The sequence below is a fragment of the Ammospiza nelsoni genome, chromosome 3 (assembly GCF_027579445.1).
Source record: "Ammospiza nelsoni isolate bAmmNel1 chromosome 3, bAmmNel1.pri, whole genome shotgun sequence".
Lineage (NCBI taxonomy): Eukaryota > Metazoa > Chordata > Aves > Passeriformes > Passerellidae > Ammospiza > Ammospiza nelsoni.
The window spans coordinates 37,477,638-37,492,322 of NC_080635.1; the positions used below are offsets into that span (position 1 = coordinate 37,477,638).

At 48.1% G+C, this 14,685-nt stretch overlaps 1 protein-coding gene across 3 annotated transcripts in view; it reads right to left on the reverse strand.

Annotated features, from left to right (window-relative positions):
- The window catches only part of XPO5 (exportin 5), a 29,572-nt gene continuing 14,887 nt past the window's right edge, over positions 1–14,685 (reverse strand). For all 3 annotated transcript variants that reach the window (XM_059469070.1, XM_059469069.1, XM_059469068.1), the window contains 14 exons: positions 14,305–14,404; positions 13,253–13,434; positions 8,385–8,485; positions 7,193–7,289; positions 6,512–6,648; positions 5,837–5,934; positions 5,351–5,397; positions 5,080–5,174; positions 4,175–4,237; positions 3,595–3,677; positions 2,855–2,962; positions 2,547–2,684; positions 2,219–2,383; positions 1–1,697 (listed from right to left, as the gene is read on the reverse strand). In XM_059469070.1, the coding sequence (XP_059325053.1) occupies positions 1,557–1,697; positions 2,219–2,383; positions 2,547–2,684; positions 2,855–2,962; positions 3,595–3,677; positions 4,175–4,237; positions 5,080–5,174; positions 5,351–5,397; positions 5,837–5,934; positions 6,512–6,648; positions 7,193–7,289; positions 8,385–8,485; positions 13,253–13,434; positions 14,305–14,404 (1,555 nt within the window). In that variant the 3' untranslated portion in view covers positions 1–1,556. The remainder of the gene's footprint in view (positions 1,698–2,218; positions 2,384–2,546; positions 2,685–2,854; positions 2,963–3,594; positions 3,678–4,174; positions 4,238–5,079; positions 5,175–5,350; positions 5,398–5,836; positions 5,935–6,511; positions 6,649–7,192; positions 7,290–8,384; positions 8,486–13,252; positions 13,435–14,304; positions 14,405–14,685) is intronic.

A 14,685-nucleotide genomic window follows, 5' to 3' on the forward strand; every position in this document is an offset into this window, starting at 1 on the left:
TATGAAACTGGAATAGCTTTACTGACATTCAGGTGTAACACAACCAGTTCAGAGACAGCTTCGGATTTAAACATTCCTACAAAAAAGGTTTAAAATTCATTTTACAAAAACCCCTTGTGTCTAGCATGAAGTCACAGAATGTTAAAAATATCACAACACAATAAATACACCCAGCCTTTGCTAGAGCCAGGAGCCATGTTAGCTCAGAGGTTAAAAAAGTTTGAGGCTAGGAAGAAAGTGGAGGGTGCTGGTGGAACAGCAGGGGCAGGAGGGTGAGTGGATGCCCAAGGCCTGCTCTTCTATCTGCACTCCCACACCTCCCAACACCAGCCTTTTTGTCCAGTCTGTCCATGTGGAGACATCCCTTCTCCACCTACCACAGTTCATTAGTTGTTTTGTCTCCTGGATGGCAAAACTGCCAGCTAGCTCTGGACAGACCCTCCTAGCTCCTGGGCTAACTCTAGGATAGATTGTGTAGTATTTGTCATGTAAGAAGAACCAGCTTTGCAGACTGGAGTGGCTTCATTAGAGTCCCACCACATCCAAAACCCAGTTTCTGACCTGGCTCCCCCCTGTAAACTGCAGTATAAAGCCCACCCCTCCTGCCCCACCATGCAATTCTCTGGGAAGTACCAGACTGGGTAAAAACAGGGGCTACTGTCACCTCCATTGCAACAGGGCAAGGAGATCCCTTTTGGATTGCAGGTACTTCAGGTATTGGTCCAGATTTTATCTACCCTGTGCTGGCCAAGTTCTAGTCTACAGGGCATGGAAAAATGAAAAAAAAAAATTAAGAAAAAATATGTCCTGCTCCCCCTGAGAGATGTCCAAGAAAGGCTGGCACAAAGTAAAAGCCTTCCATTTGGCTCTGGGTAGAACAAGCTGTATGATCATATCTATACATACATATGTATATATATGACAGTGTCTGCCTCTTTCTAGAGAGCAGTTGCACCTTAGAAAGGCTGATCTCACAGGAGATCCTAGAGCACTGCTAGGCTTCCTGGCACGCAGCCCTCAGCCCAAGGCTCAGCATCCTGGAGGGAAACGGATTCAGCAGAATTGCAGTCCGCTAGGGACAAGTGCTGAGAAGCATGACAGGAGTGTCCAATGTGTTCCCTACAAAGCCTGGCTACTAGCACCCAGAGGAAGATTAGATTAGGGTAGCCCCTTTTCACATGGCACACTACTCTGCCTTCTGCATTAATCCTAAACCCCAAGGGCTGAAGAGGTGGAGCAAGAGTGACCAGAGGCTACAAGATGACAGGCTTTACCCTAAAGAGGTCTATGCACTCAGCTCCCACCCTGCAGAGAAGCAGAGGTCTAAAGATGCTCATCCAATGGAGGGGAAGGAGTCACGGGAAGAGCTTAATATTGACTGGTTCAAATGCCACCACAGGCCCCATCCCGGTGTATGGAAGAGAAGGGGACGGGACCCGTAAGGGGCTTTATTCAGACAATGCTTGTGGAGGCAGTGACAAGGAGAATCTAATGTGCTTACTATGAGGAGAGACAAATTATAAGGTAGGGGAGGAGATGGCTGCAGCATCCCAGGCTCAGGGCTCAAAGAGTACGTTGAAGCCCTCTCCATCCTCGTTTTCTAGCACATCTGTCTCCAGTGATGGCTTCACCTTTTTGAAGAGAGATGGAAGGTTCCGGATATGAACCTCCTTGCGGAACTGCTCCCCAATGGGCTTCTGCAGAGGACAGACAGGCAGGCATCAATCATTTCTGTCTTCATACCCCCACGCAGCTCAGGGGCAGCTTGCTTGCACATCAGAGGCACACCCCAGGATCTGAGCAATTCCTAGGCCTGGACTCTATGGTTGCATTTTGAGGAATTTCAGGCCTGGCCTCTCCCAAGTGCCAGGGCACTGAGCTAACCTTTAAAATACCAGCTCCCCAGCTTCTATTCAATGTCAAAGGCTCCACCACCACCATCCTCACAGAAGTCCAATGCCCACCCAGCAGCTTCAACCAAACATTTTAGCACCATTTCCCTGGGCACCCTTGTGCAAGGTACCCATCTGCTGCCTCTCAGTGAGAGGCCATTGCTGGAGGGGCTGCTCAGGACCTCCAGGATGAAGAGAGGCACTAAGAACATGCTGCAACAGCCTCCTGGCTGGGAAGGAGGGTGGTTGGTGAGAGGAGGCAGGCTGGCTACCCCATCACTTCTGCAGCATACAGCTGTGAAGTACTCCTCCAGGCCATCACTTACCCCAATGCAACCTGAGATGAGGCGCTTGAAGTGATCCTTCCGGCGCTTGTCTGCCACTTTTTGCAGCGTTGGGTTGAGAAGCTTTGAATCAAACTGTTCCAAAGAGTCCAGCTGGATGTCTGGGATCTGCTCCATCACTGCCTTCAGCTCCCCATAGCGAGGGCGCTGCATGGAGAAGTACCATTAACACAGCTCTGCCACAGTAACAGCCTGGCCCTCACTGGGGCCATTAACTCCTCTGCCCCTACCCACTAGGCATGGGATCACTTTTCACCATTCCCCTCACATTCCTCAATCTCAGATTTGGATGAAGAACAGAATTTCTCACCAAGGCCTCGTAGATCTGGAAAGCCAGGTGGACAAGAGCTGCCATGCAGCCATCGTGCTGCCCATGTACCTGCAAGCCCTTGAGCACACTTGTGAAAAACCAGGACACAGCATCGGGAAGGAGGTTTCCTGGAAGCACCTGGGGAAGAAGCACTGTCAGCACTGAAACAAGATACTGGTGGTACACAACCACCTTTCTGCAACAGCTTGCTTTTCCTGGGGGAGAAGGTGCCCAGGGTTGAAGCAGCCACACTTCTCACAACATTGAGAACCCTGCCAGAACTAATCCCTTCTTCCTCCCAGAGGTACCTGTTTGAGCAGTGGCCAGCAAAGCTGTGTTGTGGTTCTTTGGCAGGACAAGGTGTCCTTCCAGGACAGGGATGTGTAGGCAGTGATCAGCACTGCAGTGCAAACATCCTGAAAAGGAGTCAGAGAGGAAAACCAGTCAGAGGAACTGTTTTCTACTTCCAGCATTCAAACCTGATAGGAGCCAAGAAGCAATTCAGAGAATGTGCAGGAGCTTCTGAGAATCCTGCATGCTACTGTTGCTCTAGCAAAAGGTGTTCACCCAGTGTGCACCATCAGAACCATGAGGGACCAGTGTTAACCTGCTCCCTTCATCTCCCTGGGAAAGACCCTGGAGCACTCATGGACTCTGGTCAGCTGCTACTCTCAAGTCCCTACAAAAGCTTCTACAAGAGCTTCTGAGGCATCCACAGCAGAGAGTAAAGATAAAAAAAAGCTGAATGAAAACTGGGTCACAGGATGAAGGCACAGCCAGGGAGCACCCTGTGGGCTGAATATCCATGGCCTCTTCCCTAAAAGGGCTGGCTGGAGCTCTGTAGCTGTGTGTTATAACTGGATCTCAACCCCATTTGCTTTGTGGCTTCTGCAAGGCCCTTAGAAGCCATATATGTTCCTAAGAGGTGATTCCCACGTGGGGAACACTCCAGCAGCCTAGATCTCTGCAGCAGTGTCTGGCTGCAGAGCAGACAAGTGTGACAAAGAGTACAGAGAAAGGATGTGGCAGTCAGAGCACACCCTCTTACCTCTTGCTTCATCAGACACTTGCCAAGCTCGGTGAGCTCTGCGTTGGCAGGGGGAGTCACCTCCGTGGCCATCGCCTCATCATCTGCAGAGCAAAGGCTGCACTGTGAACGTGGCCTCCCAAGGACTGAGGGGGACACAGGGAGGCTGCAAGAACTAAGCTGGGAGCCAGGAGACAGCACACAGAATCAGTGTCCTGGCACAGCTTACCCAGAACATCTCTTTTCAAGCAAAAAGCACCCACCCTTGGTGGGGCAGGAGGGGCATGCAACTGGCTACCTTCAGCTCTTGTGAAAGTGTTCACATCCCCCTCTGCTCCTCAGCCCACTTCTCAGAACCTTAAGAACCAGCTGTTCCAATATGGCACCTGTGAACCCTGCAGCACATTCATTTCCAGGCTAGACTGGGTTTTTCGATGGCTCCCAGGCATGCTGGGCAGGACAGAGCTGAAGGCTTCTTTCCAAGCCTATAGCCCTGACACAAAACTTCCAGCATCAGCCCAGCCTCCTGCTCAAGAAACAGGAAGGGAACAGTGTTTGTGTACACCAAGGGCAGGAAAGGCAAAGGTTGGCATTTACTTACCATCTCCATCTACAGCAGCAGTAGTGTTCTGTTCAACACCTTTCTTAGAAACACAGCAAACAGCTGCAAAAACAGTTGCAGGTCAGAGGAGCAGAAAAGGGAAGATGCTACTGCAGAAACATGCAGAGATTATCCTACAGACTCTGATGGGCTCACAGCTGCTTCAAGCTCCCCCAGCTCTTACAGGGAATCTGAAGAATCAGAAAGCCCAGTATAAAAGCTCAATACTGCACTACCTGGAAGGCTCTAACATCCCACCCACAGTGGAACCTGCTGCACAGAGCTTGCTTTGTACTACTGAGAACCAGAAATGTACAAAACCATCTGAAGCCCATAACCCAAGAAGAACACTGACTTAAAGCAAAAAGGCCAGTCAGGAAAGGAGACAGAAGATTGAGATCTGTAATCTCCATGGAAGCAATTTCCCCAGCCTTCCTGTACAAAGCCACGCTGACACAAAAATTCTGTTGGAGAAGGGGAACAGAAGGAAGACTGCTTTGGGGGACAGACTCCTCCCTTATGTCTGGTTAGACACATGGCAACTGCCAGCAACAAAACTGCTCTACACTTGGCTTGTCCACAAATCCATGTCCTATACAGGATTCCAAAGCACAGAATGGGAGAACCCAATTCCCTGCAGGACTGGATTCCTACAGGAATGGTGCCAAAACCATGGAGTCCTAAAAGCTAAAAAATGGAAGAATATCTCTTCTGAAGGTTTTCAATTATCTCAAACTAGGTTTTAGCAAAGATTTTGGCAGGGCTGTCTCACAGCTGCATTCTCATGGTTATGTTACATACTACTGATGGTTATAATAAAGTTTACTGCACATTGGGAATTCCCATTGTCCACTCCAGGGAAAACTTCCCAAATATCTCAGGAGACCTAATCTGATTTCACTTACTGGCAAGATCCATGACTTCTCGAGTCAGCATCCTGACCAGCTGTTCCTCAAGCATCTCCTGAGACTCAGGGTTGTCATCTGCAGCATCATCCTCACTGAGGAGAACAGGTTTTAGTTTGACAGGAGCCAATGTCTTTAAGTACCCCTCCACCCAAACACAGGGAATGAGGCACCAGTGTGTCTTCCAGCCCTCGCTAGCAGGGCTGCTCCTGGACAAAGGGTCACATAAAAGACCCCATTTCCCTCTTTGTACCAAGGGGTGGAAGCTTACCAGAGCATGTTTCGCTGGTTGATCACCTGCCATTTCTGGGACAACCTCTGTTCAAGACAGGAAGGAAAGATTAAATCTGGACACAATGCAAGGAGACCCAAGCAATATCTACTGGCAGAAGCACAAGAGCTTTAAATGCCATTTTGAACAGCAGGAGAACTGGTATCAAGTGTGCTGGAATGTGAATGAGCTGTCATGAAAATGAGAGGACATGGAAAAAAAACATAAACAAACCCCAAAACTATCAGGGCTGCAGGTTGAGTTGTTCGTGTCCACAGGTTTGAATTCACAGCAAGGGGTGCTGTGCAACAGTCAGGGTTCAATGCACTTTACAGGCCCCTCTAAACATCATCAAAATCATTAAGCATCAAGGCTCTGCCCTCATCTCTGCTGGCTCTGTAGAGACAGACATTCCCACTCGTTGCTGCCAGCTGCTACAGGAGTCAGGGCTGCCAAGGAACAGGCACTGAACGAGCTATTTCTTACCATGTGCAGGTAGGTGAAGAGTGGTCCCAGCACGGGGCAGACAAGGGTTTCGTAGTATTCTGCAGGGCAGGAAAGTACCAAGGGCTTCACAAACACACCTGCACAGACCAGTTAAGGAAGAGATCCAACACAGCCAGCTGTGCCCAAGGCAGCCCATTCCACTGGGAGGCCAAGGGACAGGCACTTGGAAGCCCACCTTCTCACAGCCCTGAACTAACAAGTGCCATCTCTATACAGCAAGAACATCAGCTATTCAGCTCTTTCCCCTGACAGTTCAGCTGAGAAAGCTAAGGGTACTTAGCACCCACATCCCAGCTGTGAGACTGAATGTCCAGCCCTGGAAAGCAGGTTGGGAAACCCACATGATCTCCCAGAGAAGCACATTCTAATGTCAAGCTCCTCACTATCCAAGCCTCCTTGCCCCTCAGAAGGCACTACTCACCTCTCACAGTGCCTCCAGAACCACACAAATCCTTGGCATTTATTCTGACCCCACACACTGCTTGTTCTGCTCGTGCCCTCCTAGCATCACACTTCACCTCCACCAGGTGTATCCCTGTTTGTTTGCCTCCTCAATCACCCTTCTTTGTCTTGGCCATACTGAAAACAATGCAGGGTTTAAATTTATGTCTTCAGAGCCTCCCAAGCTGGCCTGAGACGGTGATGGAAGGATACGGAGCATGGGACGCAGTCTGTAATCAGGAATGTTGTTGAGGTTGTTGAAAGCAGAGCTGAGGAGCTGGGTGGCAAGACCCTCAACAGTGTAGAAATCCTGTTGCATGGAGGGGCCTGCATTTCCCAGGATGTGAAAACTTCAACAAAAGAACAAGTTAGTTACATGTCTGCCAGATAACAAGCACCCCATCTCTGATCTGCAAAGGCTACAAGTACTATCATCTTGAGACTACACAGTTGTCACATGCCTAAACAAATACTATAGAGGAATTTCAGCACAGCATCTCTTTTTCTGGGATACCTGCAGAGGGACAATGAATTAAGCATTTAAGTACTACAAGGTGCTTTGCTTTCAAGTGCTGATGTACCCTGACAGATAATGAGAAGTGGCAAAAGAGACAAACTAATCAGGATATCAGGTAAGCGCTCCAATCTGACTACCAAACTGCAGAAGAGCTTTAGCTTTTAAGCAGATCCCCATTTTGAGGTACTTTTCCCAGACTGTTCCATGTCTGTGTGGCAGGTTACAACCACTGTATACATGCCACCACTGCAGCTTGTACTTGGGTATTGCAGGATACAGCTCACATCAAAGTCTATTCTAAAGGAAGCCAGAACCCCACAATAACCTGCTGCTCTGGCTGTGCAGTGCTGCATTGTGGTGAGATGTGGTGCTCTTACCAGTTGTCATAGAGGGTACAAAAGAAGCCCTGCATCCTTTCTAAGACTGTTTTGTAAACAGGAGAGTCATAAAGATCCAACAAAGGCTGAGGGAGACCTGTGGGAAGGAATAAGCTTCAGTTACATTGATGAGAGAGTACAGTGCACCTTCAGAGCATGATGGGCAGGCCCCAGCCAGCTTGACAACAGCAAGGGAAGCTCTTGGCAAGAACCAAATACAAAGTGGTGCAGCAACCCTGGGGCAGAGAGTCAGAGGTCAGCCAGGTTCAGGTTGGTGGCACCCAGGGCAGAGGTGTTTCCACTGAGGTTGTTGTGGATGCCTTATTTCTCTGAAGTAGAACTTACTTGAGCTGTCAGAACCCAGTCAGCAGCAAAGCTGACAGTTGTTGCAGCTCCTCTAATAGCTCATCTCTTCAAGTTTGTATTCTCTGCTAGGATACAAGCTACTGTTGAACTATAATATTAACAAGTTTAGAGCGGAGATCTAAGGCCCTGCTGCTTTATGTGCAGGGGCTCACAGAGTTTTTAAAGTCACAGAAAACAGGTAAAGGAACCGTGTTCTCATTTTATAGATAGGAAATGGAGAAAAAAAGACAAACCAACTTCTCCAAAATATTTCACTGTTTTTCAACCTGACATTAAACCCCAATTTCCAAAGTCATGATCCACACTTTATCCACAAGGCCACCCACTTCTGCTTGGTTGGAAAAGCTTCTGTGTTCACAAGCTCAGACGTGTTTTAAGAAGGCTCCAAAGGCCTCTTTCTAATATGCTGTCTAGGAACAAATGCCAGGGTCATACTGCACAACTTGGCTCTTGCCCTCCAGGACAGGTCTCTGCACCAGCACTCAGGGCTCCTTCTCAGCACTAATTCCTCTCAAAGGCACACAATTACAGCACCCTCCAGCCGCTGCAGCCTGAAATGCCATGTTGCAGAGACTACCATCACCCCACAGATGGGATAAGCAGTTTGGTAGTGTACCCTACAATGCTTCCAGAAGAAACCAATATGTCTGAGACCAGTAACTTATTTATATCTTAGTTTCAGCTGGTTGAAATCACAGCTGAACTGCAAATACTATGAAGAAGCTGGTCCTCCACCCTATTTCACTTCCACTGTTATGGACAGATCACTAACTCAAATATCTCTAAGAATTTGCGCACACATTCCTCCTGAAGAGAAACCTCTTACCTAGAATGGCATTCTTCTCCACTTCCAGCATGTCCAAGGCCTTTGCAAATGTATCCCCCAGCCTGGCCACCATCTCTGGTGTGTAGAGGTTGTTGTGAGTCCTGAAACAGAAGAGCACTTGGTTTATACTCATGTAAATCAACCCCTTTTTGCCCTTGACAGTGGAATCCTCTCCTTCAGCTTGTGGACAGCTCTTCTGAGGCAGATGATGAGGAAGGTGAGACCACGCACATGTGCATGGGATCCCCCTTCCCCACCTGCAAAAATACTGGGGAAGCTGACCTAACAGAGACATGGAGTGACACCACCTCATGTCCTGAATCTCCTGGCTGCCCCTTCCACTTATTTCAGTTCATCCCACCCCTTGCAAGCACTGGCAGCAAAAACTCCCAGCAATTCTCCAGATGATGCTGGGAACAACTTATTAGCTTGGCCAAAGGGATCCAAGAATGTATTTTTAAAACTGACAAGACATAGATTCTGTCATCTCAAAAGGTCTTCTGCACCTAAGGCCCCTGCAGAGGGAGGGGCTGCTTCAGGTCCAAAATACACACACTGCCCCTCAGGGATGGGTCTCAGCCCCCAGAATGGCAGGTGGCATTGGAGAGACTCTAGTGAGAACATCAGTCTGATCAGATGTTACTCATGGCAGGCACATCTGCCCCCTGGACAACACATCCAGCTGGGAACAGTTCCGAATCATAGGAAGTGGCCACTGTCAGCTGTCTGCAAGGGACACCAATTCAGCCATGGGTGGCTGCTTCTTGCCATCCAGGCCAAAATGGGTCCCCTCTCTCAGTCAGGGTACTGACACTCAGAGCTGGACTCGGCAGGGGTGTCTCTCTCACCTACCTCACTCCTTTGAGACCTCAGACCTCCACTCTGGGTGTCGCCAGCTGCACACAGCACAAATCCTGCAGCCTCCTCCAAAACTGCAATGCCATTGTACCTGCTGCTAGAGGTGATCAAGGGCAACTCAGTATTTCCCCCTCAGCAGCGTTTCCCAAAGCAGGGGGTACATGGGAATGGCTGGGGGAAGGGAGGGTGGACAGACCTCAGGATGTTCTCCAGAGTCTCAGCTTTCACTCATGTAGTAATTATTGGGTTTTGGGGGTTTTTTAAATGTTTACATTCATAATTCTGGCAACTGTGATGCAGTGATGTCTGCTTGCATTTGCAGAAAGCTCCAGAACCACAACTAGCCTGTTTTCTCTCTGCAAGTGTTAAATACTTCCCTGCTCACTGCACATGAGGAAGGCAAGTATGTGAACTTCATGAGAAAGTGCTATAGAAATGACTCATACTCTCATTCTGGGATGGATCTAACACCATGCAACAGGCCTCAAAGGGGCACAAGCTGATTCTGCTTTGCCAAGAAGGGCCAGGGAACAGCCCAGCTTCCACACTGGTTAATGCTGCCCCACTGACTCAAAAAGCTGTACATTTCTGCTTGAGGCTATCCTGAAACCTAGCCACTAAAATAATCTCTTGTATGTCTCCTGTCCACTCCATGTCAGTGTTGGCTTTGCCTCATGCTGGGCAGAAGGCCAGTGGGGCAAATGCAGAGACTGTGCAATTGCAAAGGTGAGCCCTGAAATCAGGGGCACTAACTCCAGCAGGACAGGCCAGACAGTCATATCCTGAAGGTGTGGTCACGGTCCTTAGTTGTTTCAGAGTCCTTGAAGCGTTTTCTTAAGTCTGTGAGTTGGGAGACAGATGTCCACTTACAGGGCAAGCTCTCTTAATATTTTAGCAAGTTCCAAGTGGGAATGGAGAGAAAATGGCCAACGACCCCCTCCCTATGGGAGTTAAAAAGGCATCCAATAGCCCTCATGTATGATGATGTAGCCCCTAGGCATGTTCCAGCTGAGACTGCACTCCTGGGCACCCCACACACAGGAAAACAAACTAATTTCAAGAGACATTTATGCTTTAGAAAAGACAAGCAAAGGATATGGCAGGACTTGGGGAATTTTCAGTGATGGTCACAGCTCTGCTAGAAAGAGTATCTGATGCCTAAAGAGAACAGCTTGTAAACCAGAAGATGAGTCCTTTAGGACAGTTTATGATTGAAGAATCTTACCAAAGTTGTCTACAATGAAAATGCCTACAGCATCCATGTCTACCCAAGAATTCTTTCACCAGCATTAATGCCTTGGCAATGTCAGCATTTCATCATCAGGAGTTCCAAAAAAGCCTTTGTCTAAGCAAAGCATTTGCTGAGCCTGAGCACCTAATTTGCAACAAAACACGAGCAAAATCCCAGCACAATAAAGGTTCTGTACCAATCAGGTCATGCAGCTACTGCACTGACTGCACCAAGGTGGCTGAAAATCATGATTTGGGTTTAAATTCAGGAGTGAACGTTTTAAGCCAGAAGCTAGAAAACACCTAAATGAAATGAGGTGCCACAGAGGACAGGAGAATCATTACTCTGAAAACTGCAAGCAGTGATTAATATAGAAACCTCAAAATAATTCACTTAACACAGCTACCAACACAGATACAAATACAGGTAGGCACAATAAGATGCCACTCAAAGCTACTTTATTATTCCATTACCTGGACTACCTTGTTCCTCTCAGTTCTTTGATCTCACCCATGACCTCCCTTCAGGCTACTTACCACCCTGGCAAAAGCCCAGTGGCTCAACAGCTTCACTGCCTCTGTCTGCTAACACAGCAGCACAATGCCACACACTATCCAGAGAGCAGCAGTCCCACTGCTCAGCCTGGAAACCCCCTCTGTAAGCACACTGGTGCCTGGCTTGGTGCTGAGTTTAGCTGCTCAGCAGGATCCATGCTACTGCTATTTGCACATCTGCTCACACAGAAGCCAACACAACCCGCAGGGACATCCACATCTCTGTCCCACGGTTGCACGTGGGCAACACTGGAAGCTGCTTATCCAAACAGAGCTGCCCAACGGCACAGATCTCAGAGAAGCATCCATTCCCAGGTAGTAATGTAACTACATCCCTGAAGGCATCCTAAACACAGGTAGCTTTCCTGCCAGGCAGCCTTCCTCATATCCCCATACCTCCTGCCTGCTGACAGGCAGCTACAGATTCCATATTCTCCTGTGTGATCAATATTAAAGAAGGCTTGAGGATGACACACATGGAAAAAGCACCTGAAGTCAGCAAAGACCACCACAGGAACTCCACAGCACAAGATCCAGCTTTGCCAAAAAGACTTAAGCATCATCATCAACACTTGCACTGAACAACTAGGAGCTTGCAGTTGTCAAACAGAGGCCTATATCCAACAGCAGCAATGGAAAAATATGAAGCATAAAGATCCACTGTTCTGAATACATAATTCATTAGTTCTTGTTGGAGCATCCAGCTTAAGAAAAGCCCAAGTACAGGTTTCTCCATGTATGTTACTACCACGTACACAGAAAATATTTTGGTCTGCAGGTGAGATGCTTGAACACAGACACTTTATCTCAAAAAAAAGCCCAAACCAGCCATGGAGACCCTTCCTTTATAACCTGGATAGAAAAGATAGCTCATGTGTTCTCTTGGAGGTGCTAAAAGCCAGGCACAGAGCTTTTGCCTCTTCACCAAAGTGCTGACAGAAGTTGGATGACAGTTTCCTAAGCCTGTTGTAACAGAGATCCCAAGTGATTTTACTGAGGCACAAGTTCAGAGAGGAACAGTGACTGCATGAGGAAGAAGTGTCTGTTGCAGCCTGTTCAGACCTTGGGCACTGGTTTAGTTGCTCTCACACAGTATGACACAATATGACAGGCACTGGAAGAAATGGCATGAGGCTACCACTACTCAGGACAACTCTACCTAACCTCTCCCAGAAGCTCATCAATAGGATCTTCAGCCTTCCAGGATAAAAGGCAAAAATACTTTGGCCACTGGTCACTGGCCAAAGTACCACACACTGTGCTAGAGAGTTTAGTGATGAGGAACACTGCCAGTGTGGGCCAAGACAGCATGTGCTTGTCCCAACAGTCCAGCATGCTGCTTCTCTCTGGAAGCAGCACATTCCTGAGCTCAGTGACTACTAAACATATTTGACTAGACAGAGCTCAGTCAACAGAGTCCCTTCTCTTACAAACCCAGGAGCTGAAAATCAAAGTGGATCTGCAAATACTTTTTCTCAAAAGGCCCCTGCCAAGGACAGAGCAGCAAGTTTTCAAGTATGTAACATGTTCTCTCACAAAATTGTCCCATAAGTCTGGCAAACTCCCAGTGTCAGGAGTTACCCTGAGAGAAACTTCTCCTTTGTAATCCTGGGAACTGTGTTCTTGGGGATTTCCCTTTTCTGCCTTCTCTTGCTGCCTCCCCTGGCTGCCCCAGACTGACACAGCACTGGTGACACGCAGAGAAGCACTGCATGGTAGTAACAGCCTGAGAGTATGCATCCACTGATTCCAAGAGCAGACAGTGCTTCAGGAGGCTGCTGCTCATGGTCAGCCAAGCCAGCTGAATTTAACACTGAAGAGGGAACAACGCGAGCGGGACGCGATGAGAGCTGGGACTGCCCTGCTGGTGACAGGAGAGGTGGCCTTGTAGGGGCTGAGGGCAGAGCACAGATGTCAGCTGAGAAATCATTAACTGGGGGACAGAACTACAGGAGTGGAGGTGGGGGAGGCAACCCCAGCACAAGCTCCCATTAGCTTTGATGGCCGCCTGCAGGCCAGGCCAACGAACATTGAGAAGGCTGCAGTTTGCACAGTGCCATTCCCCACTGTGAGCAGCCAGGAACAGTACTTGGGCACTGGCACCAGCACTATTCCCACTGGCTTCACTGGGCAAACCATGCTCTGAGCATTCCACCTATTTATCACAGTTTGGCTTTCAGAGATTTAAAAGCCAACATAAATTATTTCAAATCAACTTGACCCACCTTATGAGAGCAAGTAAATTGTCAAAAAGCTTCAGGACCTGCTCAGTGCAGGGATTACGGTACATTGGAGTTCCACTGGGCAGATATCCCAAAAAGAATCCTCCAGCTTTTGCCTCTTCAGTAGCAGCAGGCCAACGAGCTCGTTTCACGACTCCCAGAATAGTGTACACACAAAAGCTTATCTGCAGCATGAGATGTGGAGACAGCATTTCTTAGCCAGATCACAGTCTGAATGAACAGATTTTCAGAGAAACACATCATTGTCCCATCTCAAAGGGAACGTTCTACAGTGAGCCTAACCTGGTGAGAGGAACAACCTCTGGTGAGTTTGCTGCCAGGAAAATGCAGCAAATGATCATGCTGTATTCCATCACTCTCAGAGAGCCCTGGCCATGGCAGGATGGCCTAGGAACTCACTATCAAAGCACCAATGCATACCATCTCAAGAGCATGCAAGCAGCCAGGCAGGCTGCTAAAAGTAAGGGTCTAGACCATCAGTTCCTTGTGTCCTTCATGAGGGAAGATGCAGTGCTGGTACCTGCAGATACAGGTTTTAAGATGACAGAACTGCATAAGCCCCAAATGACTCTATGGACTACATTTCAGTGTCTTCTACAGATCTGAGGACAGCAACTCCATTTGCTGTTCGAGTGAAGACTTTACACTAAAAATTCAACACAAATCTCCTCAGATGAATTTAATTATATTCTGTGCTCCAGTCTGAGCACAATGTTTTCCATACTGCCTGGTTCAAAAAACACAATTCACTGTGCCATATTTCTAAAAATCATGCAAATGAATTGCTTCTCCAAAACCAAACTCTACTGTGACCAAAGAGTAAGAAACAGTGTGCTTCACTCTGATAAATACTGTCATTTTGCATGGCCTGCATGCTCTTTACTGTAGTTAAAAGAGCAAAGGCCAGCCTGTTATTCTGCAGCTAAAGAAGTACATGATCACAGACCTCGTGTGCAATCACAAGAGAAATGGGGATGGAAGGAGGCAGGTCCCCTTTCCTAAAGGATTACACCTCTCCTGGTAATGATACTCACTCTAGAACGGTTCAGGCCACTAGGATCTTCCAAGACTGGATCAGCAATTTTGTTGTCTGCACCCACGTAGGATATGAAGGCTTCAGGATCTGAGAGGACTCTGGCAGCAGCAGAAGACAGCAATGGGATTATTGTTTGTACCAGAGAATTTAAGCAGAGCTTTGCACTGGCAATGAACACCTCACAAATACAGAGCAGGCTAGAGAGGCTAGGTAGCACTCCATCCTGTACATGGGAACATGCCTAAAAAGCATCAGAGATGGGTACACTCTCCAAACTTTATCAGTTCTCTTGGGCTGTGGGGATCTAAAAGATTCAAATCTCTTATGAAGATAGCCCTGCTGGGAAAACTCTTGCGCAAGCCCAGCTACCCAGAGCTGC